The sequence below is a fragment of the Trypanosoma melophagium genome (genome assembly GCF_022059095.1).
Source record: "Trypanosoma melophagium isolate St. Kilda chromosome Unknown ctg37segment0, whole genome shotgun sequence".
Lineage (NCBI taxonomy): Eukaryota > Euglenozoa > Kinetoplastea > Trypanosomatida > Trypanosomatidae > Trypanosoma > Trypanosoma melophagium.
This window is the reverse complement of record NW_027125174.1, coordinates 267,340-281,210: the sequence shown is the minus strand read 5'-3', so window position 1 is coordinate 281,210 and position 13,871 is coordinate 267,340. Positions and strand designations below refer to the sequence as shown.

Below are 13,871 nucleotides of genomic sequence, written 5' to 3'. Positions count from 1 at the left end.
ACAAAACAAAACAAAACAAAAAGATGGAGAGGAGAAAAAGAAGAAAAATAAAAGCAATAGAACTAAAAAAAAAACCGTTTTGTGTTTTTTTTCCTACTATTGATGTTATTGTAATGCTATCACTGCCACTACTGGTACTAGTGTTTTGCTTCTTTCTTTATAGTATAGTATATATACATATATATACTATATACTATATCTTATACCTATAAGAAGCGGAAAACAAAACAAAAAAGGAAAGGAACAAATACATAAACAAAGAGAGAAGGATAAAACAGAAAACGAAAAAAGGAAAAACACAAACATATATAATAACAACAATTAATACTACAGTATTCCTTTCTCTTTTCCCGTTTCCAGAAAGCAAAAAAGAAGAACAAACAAACAAAAAAAAGACAGGCAAGAAGAATACAAAAAAACGTTCATTGGATAAAAGAGTAAGAAGATAATAAAAAAAAACAAAAGAGAAAAAGAAAGGCAATAGTTAACGACTACCTCTTAGTAGGAATACAACCTCTTTACTCCACATAATACTCATAAGAAAATAACAGTAAAATTCATATATATATATATATATATATTCTTTTTTTACTTAAGCCTCTCATTTCGATGGTGACGATGATGATGAAGAAGGCTCCTTTACAATGACAGATTCATCATCACATGGGAAAATAATTCTTTTCTTCTTATTCTTATTATTTCCCTCTGATTTCTCATCATGTGTATCTTTCGGCGATGATGCAAGTTCTGCCATACTCCGACAATCCACCGTTTCCGTTTCTTTCACTCCCCTTCTACCGGTTCTACGACCATTATGCGTTTTACTCTCTACACCCGCATTTCAGCTATTCATATTATCTGCTGTACTTGCGAATGGCGGAGTCCAGGCGGGTGACGGTGTTGTGGTTCTCTCACTAATTAGATCCACATTGCCTGGGGATTTATGTACGCTTTGCACAGGTACTCCCACCAGCGAGGGAGACTCTCTGGCAATAAAGAACTCACACTGTTCCGCTTCTTCTGCAATATCTTCAAAGTACTTTTCCAACTTTTGCAGTCGAAGTTGTTTTTTCCGTGATATTTTCCTTTCAGATGGAATAGAGGAGACTGAATAGGATGTCTCTTCACGTATTGAACCGTCTATTACCGTATTTGTATTATTTTGCATTAACATAGATCGAGAGACAGGGGTAGAATAGCGACTAAAAGACGATGTATCAATGCCCATACCATTACCCATAGTTTGATTACTCGGCGTTTCATGCGGATTTGAAATCTCAACACCAGCCATATCAAGTGTAACAGGCGTAGTAGGATTCGTATTCGTCGTAGTCGTAGTAGTAGTAATAGCAATAGTTTCCCCTGAAAATGGTTTTGGAGTATTTCCCCCACTTTTATTTCGGAGAAGGTAAGACTTACTATCGGAATTATTGTCCGTTGAATGTTCATTACTCTTGTTTACATTATTATTTTCATGTCCACCACCAGGCATCTCCCTCTTACCATTATTATTATTATTATTATTATTATTATTATTATTATTATTATTATTATTATTATTATTATTATTGCTACTACCATTAGAGTTATTTCCATCTCCAGCATGATGAGCATCTTCTCCCTCATCCCCACTCACATTTGAATTATCACTTTCATCACTATTATCATCTTCTTTAAAAAGAGATACCGTCGTGAGAGTATCTGGTATTCCAAGTTTATCTTTACGCCGTTTACAAATAAGACGAAGTGCCTCTTCTGCACTTGGACGACGTACGGGATCTGGTTCAAGTAGATACACCACAAAGGCCGCTAGTGCTAAACTATATCCATACACTTGTGTTAACTCATCCAGTAATTTTTTCTTAAAATCCGGATGATTGGATTCACTAAACATCACCTTTACATTATCACTTTCCACTCGTTTCGCACATGCCGCGTAGAGAATACACCCAAGAGCCCAAATATCTACTTTAGTAGAATAATGACGCTGCCAACATTCAGGTGCCACATACGGTAATGAACCAACACCAGTTTCACAAAAGGTTTTATCCATTACACGTGAAAGTCCAAAATCAGTAACAACTATACGTAAAGCTTCTGTATTACGACATTTATCAAATCCCCATTCTCCATTTACTCGTCCTTTACATGATGGAACCGATTCCAGCAGGATATTTTCTGGTTTTAAATCACGGTGTATAATAGGAGGTTTACGACGATGCATAAACTGAAGTACGGTAAGAATTTGATAAGCAATACTCACTATAGTAGTTTCTGGTATCATGGGTTCTGATTTTTGTTGTCTAATCCATTTACCAAGATCCCCCTTTTCATGATATGCCATAACCAGTGAAAGATATCGTTCTCCAGATCTTGCTTTAGTTAATGCAGATTGTTGTTGTTGTTTTTGTTGCTGTAGCGTCTCATGTGCACTATCCACACGCAGAATAACTGAACCGTTTGGAGATTTCCACTGATGTGCCACTTTCTGTTTATTATTACTACCACTATTACTATTACCATTAGGTATATATGTATCAAATCGATATGACATAAACATATCCACAAGCTGAATAACATTCGGATGTCCTTGTAAGGCAAATGCCACTTCACACTCCCGCATCGCCTCTACACGATCCACATCATCTGCACACTGTACATACTTTAACGCAAATCGTTGATTATCCTCCACACGTTCTACAAGGTACACCACAGAGAAACTCCCACGGCCAAGTCGATGCATAACACGATACTTTCCATCGAGTAAACCGTGTTTTTGATGGGCTGGTAATGCAGCTCCACGACCAACATTACCTCGACGTTGTTTTTCATCCTCATCATCATCCTCATCATTATATTCGTAACCATCTTCAGGGCCTAATAATCGTCGTCGTTCTTCTTCTTCTTGATTCTTTACTTTTCTACGCCATCTCAGTGAAAATATAATTAGTAGTAAAACAAAAACCAGTAAGGCGGCAATACATAAAGCGAGTAAAGCAATCGTGCTTTTTGATATACCGTCATCACCAGAAGGAATTGGCGCAGATGTTGTTATTGTTTGTGGTACCCAGTCTGTTACAGGTGATAAAACAAATGGTCGATCAATATTTAATACCTTGTAAAGGGCTGAAGTACATGGTTCTGTTTCTTTTCCTTCTTCCGATGTTGTTTTTGTTGTTCGTTGTTTAGTTGATCGAAATAATTTATTTTTGCACTGCGGTAAACTAGAAGCTCCGCTCGAAAAACACATATACACAAACAATTGTTCATAGAATATACTTGTACTTTGATTACCATAACTTGGATGCTTTCGTCGATGTCGAAAGATAAAAGAATTACTACTATAATCAAAGGATGACGAAGCAAGTGTCAAGTTAATTATACCATCTTCTAAAGAACCCACAAGTGTTATAGGTCCAACTGCAATATAAGTCATTGATACAGCTTTATTTGTTTGTGGATCTGTTCTTTCTACTTCTATTTTTTTGGCATTAGCAGAAGTTAATTTACCAATATCTAACAAGGGTTCATTACACGTTGGGCTATCAGATAATCGTAGTAGACATGATCTCTCATTTATATTATTATTATTATTATTATTATTATTATTATTATTATTATTATTATTATTATTATTATTATAGGCCTTTGTTTTATTAGGCACTTCGATACCAGGACAAGCATTGGCGATACTCTCTGTAAATAGAATACTAAAAGTAAAATTATACCATAATGGTTCATACCCATTCACATACACGGTTACATTCCCATCATTATTTGGTAAATCTTTTGGTGGTGGTATAGGGGGCGGTGTTGGTGAAGGTTCTTCCGTTGGAGTTATTGTTGGCGTTATTGTGGGACTTATGGTTGGTGTATGAGTTAGTATGATATGACTTTGTGTTTTTGTTTCTGTCGTTGTTGAGAAGGATGATAATGATGAACTATCTGTCATATCTTCGGTACGTAATATCTTCTTCGTCTTCTCTTTCTTTTTATTCCTCTTCTTCATCTTTGCCTCTCTTCTCTCTTTATTCCCTATGGGATGAGAATATATTCCACCAACTACCGGTATCGCTTCTGTCCTTCTTCTTAATAATACTTTTTCTTTTTCTTCTCTTTCCTTTATTATTTCTACGGCGGCACTCCATGCATGTAATCCCGGTGAATGAGAGAAGGGCGGTAGTACTTTATCCGCAATCGCAATATAGTGAAATCCAATCACATCCACCCCCATATGTTCATCCTCCACCCGCATTGTTCCAGTGAAAACATCAGAGGAAACACCAGAACCATCGGGCGGGGGAATTTCACCCCCAATGAGATATAAATTCACTCCATTGCGTTTTGGTACAGTCGCAACAAGAGCATTTGTGCGAAGTGGAACTAATCCAATAGGAACTTCCTGCACTCTCCGCCATTCCTGCATGAGATCTACCCATACTTGTAGTCGATCAAATAATCGATTGTTTGTGGGTCCAAAGACGGCTAATGTGTGGTTGTATAGTATGAGTTGTGGAGAATACCAGTTAAGGGATTCCCCACCTTCGTAGGAGCCAATATTAGTTTTAGAGGAAGCTGGATCAATCACAGATACCATGTTACTTACATTAACGTTATTATTAGAATTTGTATAACCCCCTACAATAAAGAGTAAATCACTACTTTCCAAAAGACCAGGTCCAATAAGTGGAGAATCCAGAAGCCAACCTGCATCAATGAATTGACCCGTTTTAACGTTATATTGTGAGACAGACGCTAACGCCTCACCAGTTTCAAGAGAGACACCTCCTACAATGTAAATAACATTATTGCCACTTCCAACACAACTGGCATTAAATCGCAGTGTTGCCGTATCGGGTAAAGTTGTATTCTGTATATCTACCGTAACATCATCTACAGGGGCAAATTGTTGTTGATATAAACGCATTATCTGCACTGATCGAAGAAATGTACTCACCATCTCACTTGAGCTGACATACACACTCTCTGGAATCATTGTACAAAAACCAATAATATACGTTGCCCCAGCAAGACGTACGGCATTCGCAGTTCCAATAGCAGGAATTCGTAATTCCAATGGGGCACGTGGTGGTAGCGGTAAGTGTGAATAACTCTCAATATTAATAATATTAGAATTACTTTCCTTAACGGAATCATTGTGAAGGAGCATCCAAGATGGAACAAGCACGCCTAAAGTGAGATCTATTACATTTACCGTACACAAAGCATAGGACTCTAAGAACTCATGTAACGCGATATAAAATGGAGATGGTTTCGCCCCACCCATAATAAATAAATAACGGCCCATCACTACAGCAGAAGGGAGAATTCCTGTTTTTTCCAACTTCACCGCACTAGCCGTCCAACCAACAAAGGAAACACTAGTGGAAATACCACCATGTATGTATTTCGAAACTCCAGGTAAAGGTATATCAAGTGTGTTACGACGAGTAGGAGCGGCATGTACAGATAATAAAGTACTACTACCACTACTATGAAATATAGAAAGAAACATAAATAATATAAGAATTGACATTATCCATCTATGCAATAATTCCCCTGGAAACCAAAGTTTGGATTCTGGAACATTGAGTTTAAAGCTTGGACTGCCACTATTACTATTACTAACACCACCAATACTGATACTACTACTATTTTTACTTATTTCCTCCTGCATTGTGGCTTTTACCAAGATATGTATTTTATTTTATCTCTATTGAGTTTTTTCTTCATAGAAGAAATAACCGTAAAAACCATAACGAACATAAGAAGAAAAAATCAAAGAAAAACAAAAGCGTGAAAACTCAAGAGAAATAATACAGATAGAAATAAAAACAGTTCACTAGGGTAAGAATAAAAGATAAAGAAAGGAATATATATATATATATATAGATAGATAGATAAAACAAAATAACAACAACATCAACACACAGACACACACACTCTCTCTCGTTCTGCACATCACTCATTATTAATAAACTGACGTTAACATCAGCTTATTATTATTCATCTTTTTCTTCTTCCCTGTAATAATTCTCATTGATTTTGGGTATCCATTTAAAGACAGTCCTCCTAAGAAAAAATATAAGAGAAATTAAAGGCCCGAGAATACTTTTTCAGGCTTGAGAGAAGATTCCGATTGACACAAACCGCACATATGCTTGAAAACAGGAAACTTTAATAATAAAAATAATAAATTAAAAACACGTCAAAAAGGAATGCCCCCAATAATGGAAAATATAACACGGGATAAGCAAAAAAAAAAAGGAATCCAGAATAAAGAGAAAGGGGAATAAGGTACTACATTTCCCCTTCTTCACCATTCCATCCCATAAATTCTAACTCTTTATTTTTTTTGATCCTCCTTTTTACCTTCAGCATCTTCTGCAGAGGTTCCCCGACAATCTTTTTTCTCCTTCAAAGAAAAAGAATTCATTTCACCGCTATTGTTTTTTTTCTTTTGTTCTTAATATATATATATATATACGGATATGTTTTACTTCTTTTGTTTCCTACTCTGTTCCTTTGTTAATGGCCCAAAAATTCATTTCTTTCCTTCTCCTTTCTTTTTTTATGTTTTGTTAATATATTTACTTTATTCGTTTTCCCCTGTAAAAAGTATAAGGTACTGTTTATATCTTTCTGTGTCTTCCGCTCGACTATTTCTTCTTTTATTTTCTTTTCTTTACTTTTTTAGCTATTTTTTTCCTTGTACCAAAAACACTCATTTCGTGTTATTTGGCTTTCTTTCAAACACCTCGTTAAACTCTTCTTTCTTCTCTTTTTATTAAAAATTTTCTTCTCGTTTTCTTTTTTCCCTTTTTTTCTTAATTTTCTTTAATGAAAAAAAAAAGAATCATCTCACCGGTCTTTACATTTACAGATGTATTTATGCTGTTTGCTGGTGCTGCTCTCAATAACGTCGGTATGGTTGTCCTTGACAACCCACATACGTACAGACATTCGCACACTTATTACATTTCACAGTTATACATTACTCTCTAACAGCCTTGAAAAAAGAAAAAAGAAAAAAAAGGAAGAATAAAAAAGAAAAACAAGAACAACAGCACCAACAATAATAATAACAAGATAAGCAAACAAAAATCAGTTGCGTTTTTTTTTTTTTTGGGGTGGAATAATCTGAGAGATCAGTTTTCAGAAAGGATATTATGATGGAAATATCGAAATGAAAGAGTAAAACTAAGAAGAAATTACCATCCATTGTAATAGCGATGATAGGGTATTAGTGCAACTGCCATTATTGCACTCCACAGCAGAAAGGTAATATATATATATATATATATATATATATATATACAAGTCTCTATGGCCTTATTTCTTTCTCTCTCACTCCGTAAGCGGGTTCATTAGATAGATAGATAGATTAAAAGGAAAGAGAAATAATCGTACAATTCCATATGTATTCCATCACGACACCCTCTTTATTTATCTATATATCTTTCCCACTCCATCAAACATTCTTTTTATTTTTTGCACCCTTAAAACAATTAACATCCTCCTCCTCCTCCTCCTCCGCCTCATATTCTTAACACGATCTATTTCTTTGTCATTTTCCCTTCATTCCTTTTTTTTTATCTTTATTTTTCTCCCTCTCACTTTTTAAATTCCTTTTAATTATTATTTGCACGTGTATGTGAGTCATATTACCCGACCTTGTGTCCCACCCCGCTTACTGCTCAAAGAGCGTAGCGAGGGCGTTCTCTGTGTGCATCTTCTCAATAGCACGTGCTAGGAGTGGGGCAATTGGCAGTACTCGCAGTTTCTGCGCTATTCGTGGATTCTTAAACACCTCATCCTGATCCACGCTGTCTGTTACCACAATGAGATCAATGGGACTGTTAATAAGCCGCTCCACCGCCCCGCCAGATATAATAAAGTGTGTGGCAATGAGAATAATACGACTGGCCCCCTCTTCTCGTAGTTTCTCTGCTGTACGGCCAATGTAAATAGCATCATCAATAGCGGTATCCACAATAATGCAGAGTTTGTCTTTTACATCACCAACGAGTACCACTCCCTCTGTTGAAACAAGACTGTCCACTGGGGCATTGCGGATAGCATCCGCACCCGCTTCTTGTCGTCGTAGTGCCTTTTCAAAAGCGAGTGTACTGTTATTTTCAACAGCCGCAGAGCTTATATCACTCACGGGTGTAGATAAGTTTTGCATATCTTGTTGTTCGCGCTGTTGCTCATTATCGGTATTCTCATTGGAAGAACTCCTTGCCGGACTGACGCCCTCTCTCCACTGCATAATACCCGCCGATCTATTCGTATTCACTTTTCTCTCTTTACATTTCTGCCGAGACGCCGCCCCGGAGACGGTTGGTGTATACGAGTCATCATGCACCAACAACTCTGCGGTATTTTTCTGTCGTGGATAGGCATGACGATGTACGGCTGTACACACCGATACAAACTGTTCCCCCGGTGAAAGTTTCTTATATCGCATTAACGCATCTGCAAAGTTCTTGGCCCGATTCACCGATGTCCCTGTTGTCGCCAGAATGGAGATATTACGAAAGTCATGTCCCTCACTCGTTAATTGATTCGCAATATACCGCACAAACTCATACCTGGCCGATATCGTCTCCATCGGCACTGAAAACATTCCCTCCACCTGTTCACTGGCGAGATCAACCGTAATTACATGCTGACATCCCATCGTCTCCAGCAACTCCGCCACCACCGCCATGGAAGAAACACTATTCGTATACGAAAGATACGGAATCACAGCCGTGACTCGGGCGGCGGAACTTAACTTGGCGGTGTGTAGCATTAACGCCAGTTCCATGAGTGCACCGGAGTGGGAAAGACCAACCTGATCGCACCTGACAAGGGATTGAAGTACAAATACATCATCGCCACGTAACGTGCGGGAAACTTTCACATTAATTTCACCATTAGGGAACTGCGTACAACACGGCGGGTAACGTTCGCACTGCAGCACCTCACATATCATCTTTTCACAAAAGAGACTCGTACTACCTGATAAGATACGGACGGCGAAATCGCCTTGTTTCTCCTGATGTGGGAAATTTAACATAAAAAAGAATGTATCACTGTGGGGTAAAATACGACGAATGTTTACACCATCCTGATGTTCATATTGACTGAGATGTGCCACCGTATCTTCATATGTAAGGCGATAAACCGTACCATAAAGGGCAATAAGAACAAGTACAATACGGCGAAGATCAAGTCTCGGTTGTGAGAGTGAGCTACGAGCAATAATATCATCTACTTTCATAAGGCGTTGTTGGAGTTCAAGACTATCACAGGCACAACGCTCCATAAATTTCTTCATAATCTTACGAAAAGCCGCCAAGTTAAGTACACGATATTGTTGAACAGACTGTACGGAAACATATAATTGTGGAATATGTTGCTCTGGGCGTGCTCGAATCTCATCCTCGGTGAGTTCCTTTAAATCCTTTACACGTAAAACGAGATCATTCTCAAGTTTCCACAGATAATTTCGCACCCTTATAAATGATTCATGTAACTGGGTAAAGAAATCATCCTGCAGTTGTTGACGTTTCTCCATTAATTCATTCAGTACAGATACATCAGACGCGGCAGACTCCTCTGCGGCAATTCCTACTGAATCTTTATTATTTGTTTTTAACATTGACGCCTCGTTTTCGTTTTCTTTTTCTTTTACTGCTGCTGCTTTTGTTTGTGCCACACTTTGACGTTTTTCAATTTCCTTTCGTAATTGTTCCACAGCCTTTGCAATTGGTTTTAATTGAAAGTATGCCACATAGTTCTCCAGTGTGATGTTGGTGTTATACTCCGAGAGGAGACGACGATGAAACGCCTGTCCCTCCGAACGACCTTTGCCTGTACGCATCGCCATATATATATATATATATATTCTGTTTTTCTAACCCACACACAAAAGGGGTTTGTTAATAATTTTCACAGAAATGAATTGTTTATCTATGCGCGGTTAATGGAAACAAAGAAAGAATCAAACAAACACACACACGAATTAAATAAACAAATAAATATATAAATATAATTTATAGTTTATATTTTTGGTTATTTACACAAATAACGTGAGCGTGTGTGGAAGTGTGTGCGTTTGAATACGTTTTGTTTATATATGTGTGGGTAGGGTTTTACGAATCGAGGGAAACTTCCCACACGACAGCAGCGCTGCGTCAGCTTTTTATTTTTATTTTTTGAAATTAAAGAAAGCAAAGAAAATCAGAGAGAAAAAAGAGATTAATTATTAAGTATATACGACAAAAAGAAGTAGATTAAGGGATACAAAAGAGATATATGAGAAGGAAACAGAAAGCAAGAAAAAAGAAAAACAATGGGGATATATAAAATCTCTGTAAATAAAGGTCATAAAAAATAAATAAATAAATAAATAAATAAATAGATAAATAAATAAAATGAGAATCCAAAGAATAAATTAAAAAATCAAAAAATAAATAAATAAATAAATAAATAAATAAATAAATAAATAAATAAATAAAAAGGATAATAGGTCATATTACCAATCCCCGTTTATTTACTCATCTAGTGTAAGAACACTCCATATATTTGGCATATGATACTGTAATACATCTACAACTCTCCCACGTTTCCCATATGCGCTGTTATAACCATCATGCGAGTACTGCTGCAGCCGCACGAATAAATCCCGCAAATCATCTCCATAAGAGTCATTCCCTTCTAATTGTTTTTGTTGTTTTTCTTTATTTCCCTGCGGTTGTTTGCGTATATGACTATCAAGCATCATATTTACCCACCGCCCAAGTGAAAGTTGTGCTCTATCTGCCGAATCTTCAGTGTTATTATTATTATTATTATTATTATTATTATTAGACATGGGTGTGGAGAGTAATTGAAACAATTGCCATTGATTTTGTAGTGTGAGTCTGTGGTACATCTCTGCCATTTGTATTTCTTCTGCTGATAATGATAATAATGGTGTTCGTCTTCTCTTTACTCCTCGTGAGATATCACTATTGATCATTCTTACTGCCGTTGCCGCTGATGTCTCTTCAGAGTGAAGCATATTCTATCTTTATGTGTTTTGTTCGCTTTGTAATATTTTGTCTATAACACACTTATATATACAGAGATCCAATAATAATAATAATAATAATAATAATAATAATAATAATAATAAAACCATAATCATAACAACAACGAAAAGAGAGAAAAAAAGAAAAGAAAAAAACATATATATATATATATATATATATCAATAGTAATAATAATAGCTCCATCCTTCTCTGCCTCTGTAGATACAGTACGCATTGAAGTATCTCCCTTTTATCCCATATATCTCTTTCACCAGAGAAACACATATATACACATACAAGGCAAGTAAAAAAGAAAAAAAAGAAAGAAAAACAAACAAACACAGTCGAACCTTTATTCGACTACACACACACACACACCTTTTCCCCGTCTCTATGGTGGAAGCATCAATGTCACAGAGACAGAAGCCTTGTTGTATACACCTTCACTCGGCAACTCTAAAGAGACTGAAGGAAAGGCCGCAGCCCACCCAACAACATCAGCTCCACCCTTCTCTTCTGGTAATGTAAAAAACTTACGTGGTCCGAGAAGCAACGCCGTTGTTGATGTTATATCTCCAGTCGTTTGTATTGATGTGGGTAACATACCAAAGTTGTTATTGTTATTATCATTATTAGTATTATTATTTCCTGGTAGTGGACAGACTCCAAGGCGTACTCGCAGTGGATGCATAGATTTAAGATCATGAAAGAATCCCTCTTCGCCGTGTAAAACAGCACTATTACTATGACGTTCCTTCACACCCACACTGCTCATACTGCGGCGACTATCACCCGTCGTTGTCCGCCGCATATTCCACGCCTGCATTTCTTCGTCCTCTTCTCTTTCTTCTTCAGTGTGTGTATTATTATCAGGATGGCTCTCACTAGTGCTTCTACTACTACGACTTTGATTGTCTGTATGATCGTTACTGCGAGAACGTTTTGAGGCAAATCGAGGTGTATGACTTAATTCCTGTGCAGCCGCTGGAATATTAGACAACCGTGGTGATGTTGTAATGGAGGGACGATCCTTCGATGTTCGCTGGGGTGTCGATATTGGAGTGCGATGAAGCCAATCATCATCTTGTTCTTCTTCCTCTTCTCTTCTTATTCCTTTTGTTGTTTTTGTGGATTCGGGAACAACATCACTGGAAGTTGTAGTATTAGTGGCTTCTGCAGCACGGCCTCTTTTTTTACCAGCAGTACGTCGTTTTGGTGGCATTGTAGATGGAAATCAGATATATATATATATATATATATATCTAAAGGAGATGCTACCAGTAGCTATTTGCTTCCTTATTCCTTAATTCCTCCTTCTATTCTAATAATCAAATACATAGATATAATTAGAGAGAAGAAGAGAAAAAGAATGTAAATGAGAATAGATGGGGAAAGAAACAACCACGATAAAAGCAGAAGAGCATATCTGAGGATTTATTTACTAGCCTCCAAGTGTTGGAATTACAGCCTGTAATAATAATAAATTCAACGAAAAAAATAATTTATTCCCAAGAAGAGAAATACGGCCAAAAAAAAACAAACAAACAAACACCCACAATACTTCGTCCTTTATTTTGGATGATGAGCAGCAGCCTCTCACCATAGCTCATTTTTTTCTGTAGCATAACGTACACAATCCACAGAGAAAGATGATCTGAAGAGGGGAAGCAAGAATAAAACATAAAAGAAAAGGACATTCACCTGAGTATTTCCCCCATCATGTTTGCTTATTAAAAACCCTTTTCAGTATCCTTTCTTTCTTTCCCTCTTTCCTTTCTCTCCTGTTCTACTTCTTTGCAGCATTTCCTTCAGCCTTATTCAGAACGGGGTTATTTGAGAATTGCCTCATTGTAGTCATAAACGCCATTATATGATTCTGTATCTCCCGCATCTTCCCCGCCTCCTCCGCTGTTGGCTGCTGTCCACTCTGCATGCGCTGTTGAATGCGCACCATATCCTCCCGCAGCTGCGGTGAAAGCGACTGAACGGCCATCTGCATTTCCATCATCTGCTGTGGATTAGGCATTCCGTGTGAGTGTCCATGTTGACAATTCGGCCCATGCTGATGGGAATGTCCGTGTTGCTGTTGCTGTTGCTGTAGATATTGCTGTTGTTGAAGTTGTTTCTGTTTCACCAATTCCGACAACTCTGGGGCTGAAGTGCACAACGCGAGCATCTGTGATTCCTGCACCATACACATATTTCTAATTAACGTCTCCGTCTCTTTATCTGGGAAGCGCAGGACCGCCTGCTGCAACTCCTTCAGTATCGCCTCCCCATCCACTGTCTTCTCACTCTTATTATTATTATTATTATTATTATTATTCCCATCACTGTGTTTCTCGTTGTATTGCCTGGCGATAAACTCCCGCTGCAACGATTCCACGATGACAATGAATTCCATATCATTCGTCACCACCGGCCCGTTAGCGACCGCCTCCCGCAGCCGTTCGTTAAATCCCGCCGTCTGCATTTCAGCCGTGAGGGCCCGCACGAGTTCGTGGATGTCCGCCCGCGATAATAAACCCGACTGTTTGGCCTCCGCCATCTTTATACTAATAAATAGTAATAGTAATAAATTAATAATAAGAGATATTGAACGGGATAGTGGGGTGATCACAGAGAGTGACAACAAAGGGGGAACAGTAGTAATAATAAAGAAGAAAGAAGAAGGGTTTCTACAGTATCTTTCTTTCTTCTTTATTTATTTACTCTTTGTTTTTGCCTTCGTTATTAGTGTTGGTGCTGTTTGCCTGATCACGCTATATTTTCTATGCCTACACAATCAATGGATGGAGTCACTCTAAA

At 37.5% G+C, this 13,871-nt stretch overlaps 5 protein-coding genes across 5 annotated transcripts; all 5 read right to left on the bottom strand.

Annotated features, from left to right (window-relative positions):
• Window positions 1-601: 601 nt before the first annotated feature.
• Window positions 602-5,677, bottom strand: LSM04_001436 (Protein kinase domain; the record flags this gene model as incomplete). The annotated part of the gene is made up of 2 exons (XM_067335885.1): window positions 602-786; window positions 868-5,677. 2 exons carry the CDS (start codon window positions 5,675-5,677, stop codon window positions 602-604), a joined length of 4,995 nt encoding a protein of 1,664 aa, XP_067188320.1.
• Window positions 5,678-7,690: 2,013 nt separating this feature from the next.
• LSM04_001518 (Ribose-phosphate pyrophosphokinase) lies at window positions 7,691-9,871 on the bottom strand (the record flags this gene model as incomplete). Its single annotated transcript, XM_067335884.1, has 1 exon — window positions 7,691-9,871. One exon carries the CDS (start codon window positions 9,869-9,871, stop codon window positions 7,691-7,693), a length of 2,181 nt encoding a protein of 726 aa, XP_067188324.1.
• Window positions 9,872-10,543: 672 nt separating this feature from the next.
• LSM04_002071 (uncharacterized protein) lies at window positions 10,544-11,053 on the bottom strand (the record flags this gene model as incomplete). The annotated part of the gene is made up of 1 exon (XM_067335883.1): window positions 10,544-11,053. The coding sequence occupies one exon, from the start codon at window positions 11,051-11,053 to the stop codon at window positions 10,544-10,546; it is 510 nt and encodes a 169-aa protein (XP_067188332.1).
• Window positions 11,054-11,454: 401 nt separating this feature from the next.
• Window positions 11,455-12,285, bottom strand: LSM04_005145 (uncharacterized protein; the record flags this gene model as incomplete). Its single annotated transcript, XM_067335882.1, has 1 exon — window positions 11,455-12,285. One exon carries the CDS (start codon window positions 12,283-12,285, stop codon window positions 11,455-11,457), a length of 831 nt encoding a protein of 276 aa, XP_067188392.1.
• A 564-nt stretch (window positions 12,286-12,849) lies between these two features.
• On the bottom strand, window positions 12,850-13,611 carry LSM04_005100 (uncharacterized protein; the record flags this gene model as incomplete). Its single annotated transcript, XM_067335881.1, has 1 exon — window positions 12,850-13,611. The coding sequence occupies one exon, from the start codon at window positions 13,609-13,611 to the stop codon at window positions 12,850-12,852; it is 762 nt and encodes a 253-aa protein (XP_067188389.1).
• Window positions 13,612-13,871: the final 260 nt, after the last annotated feature.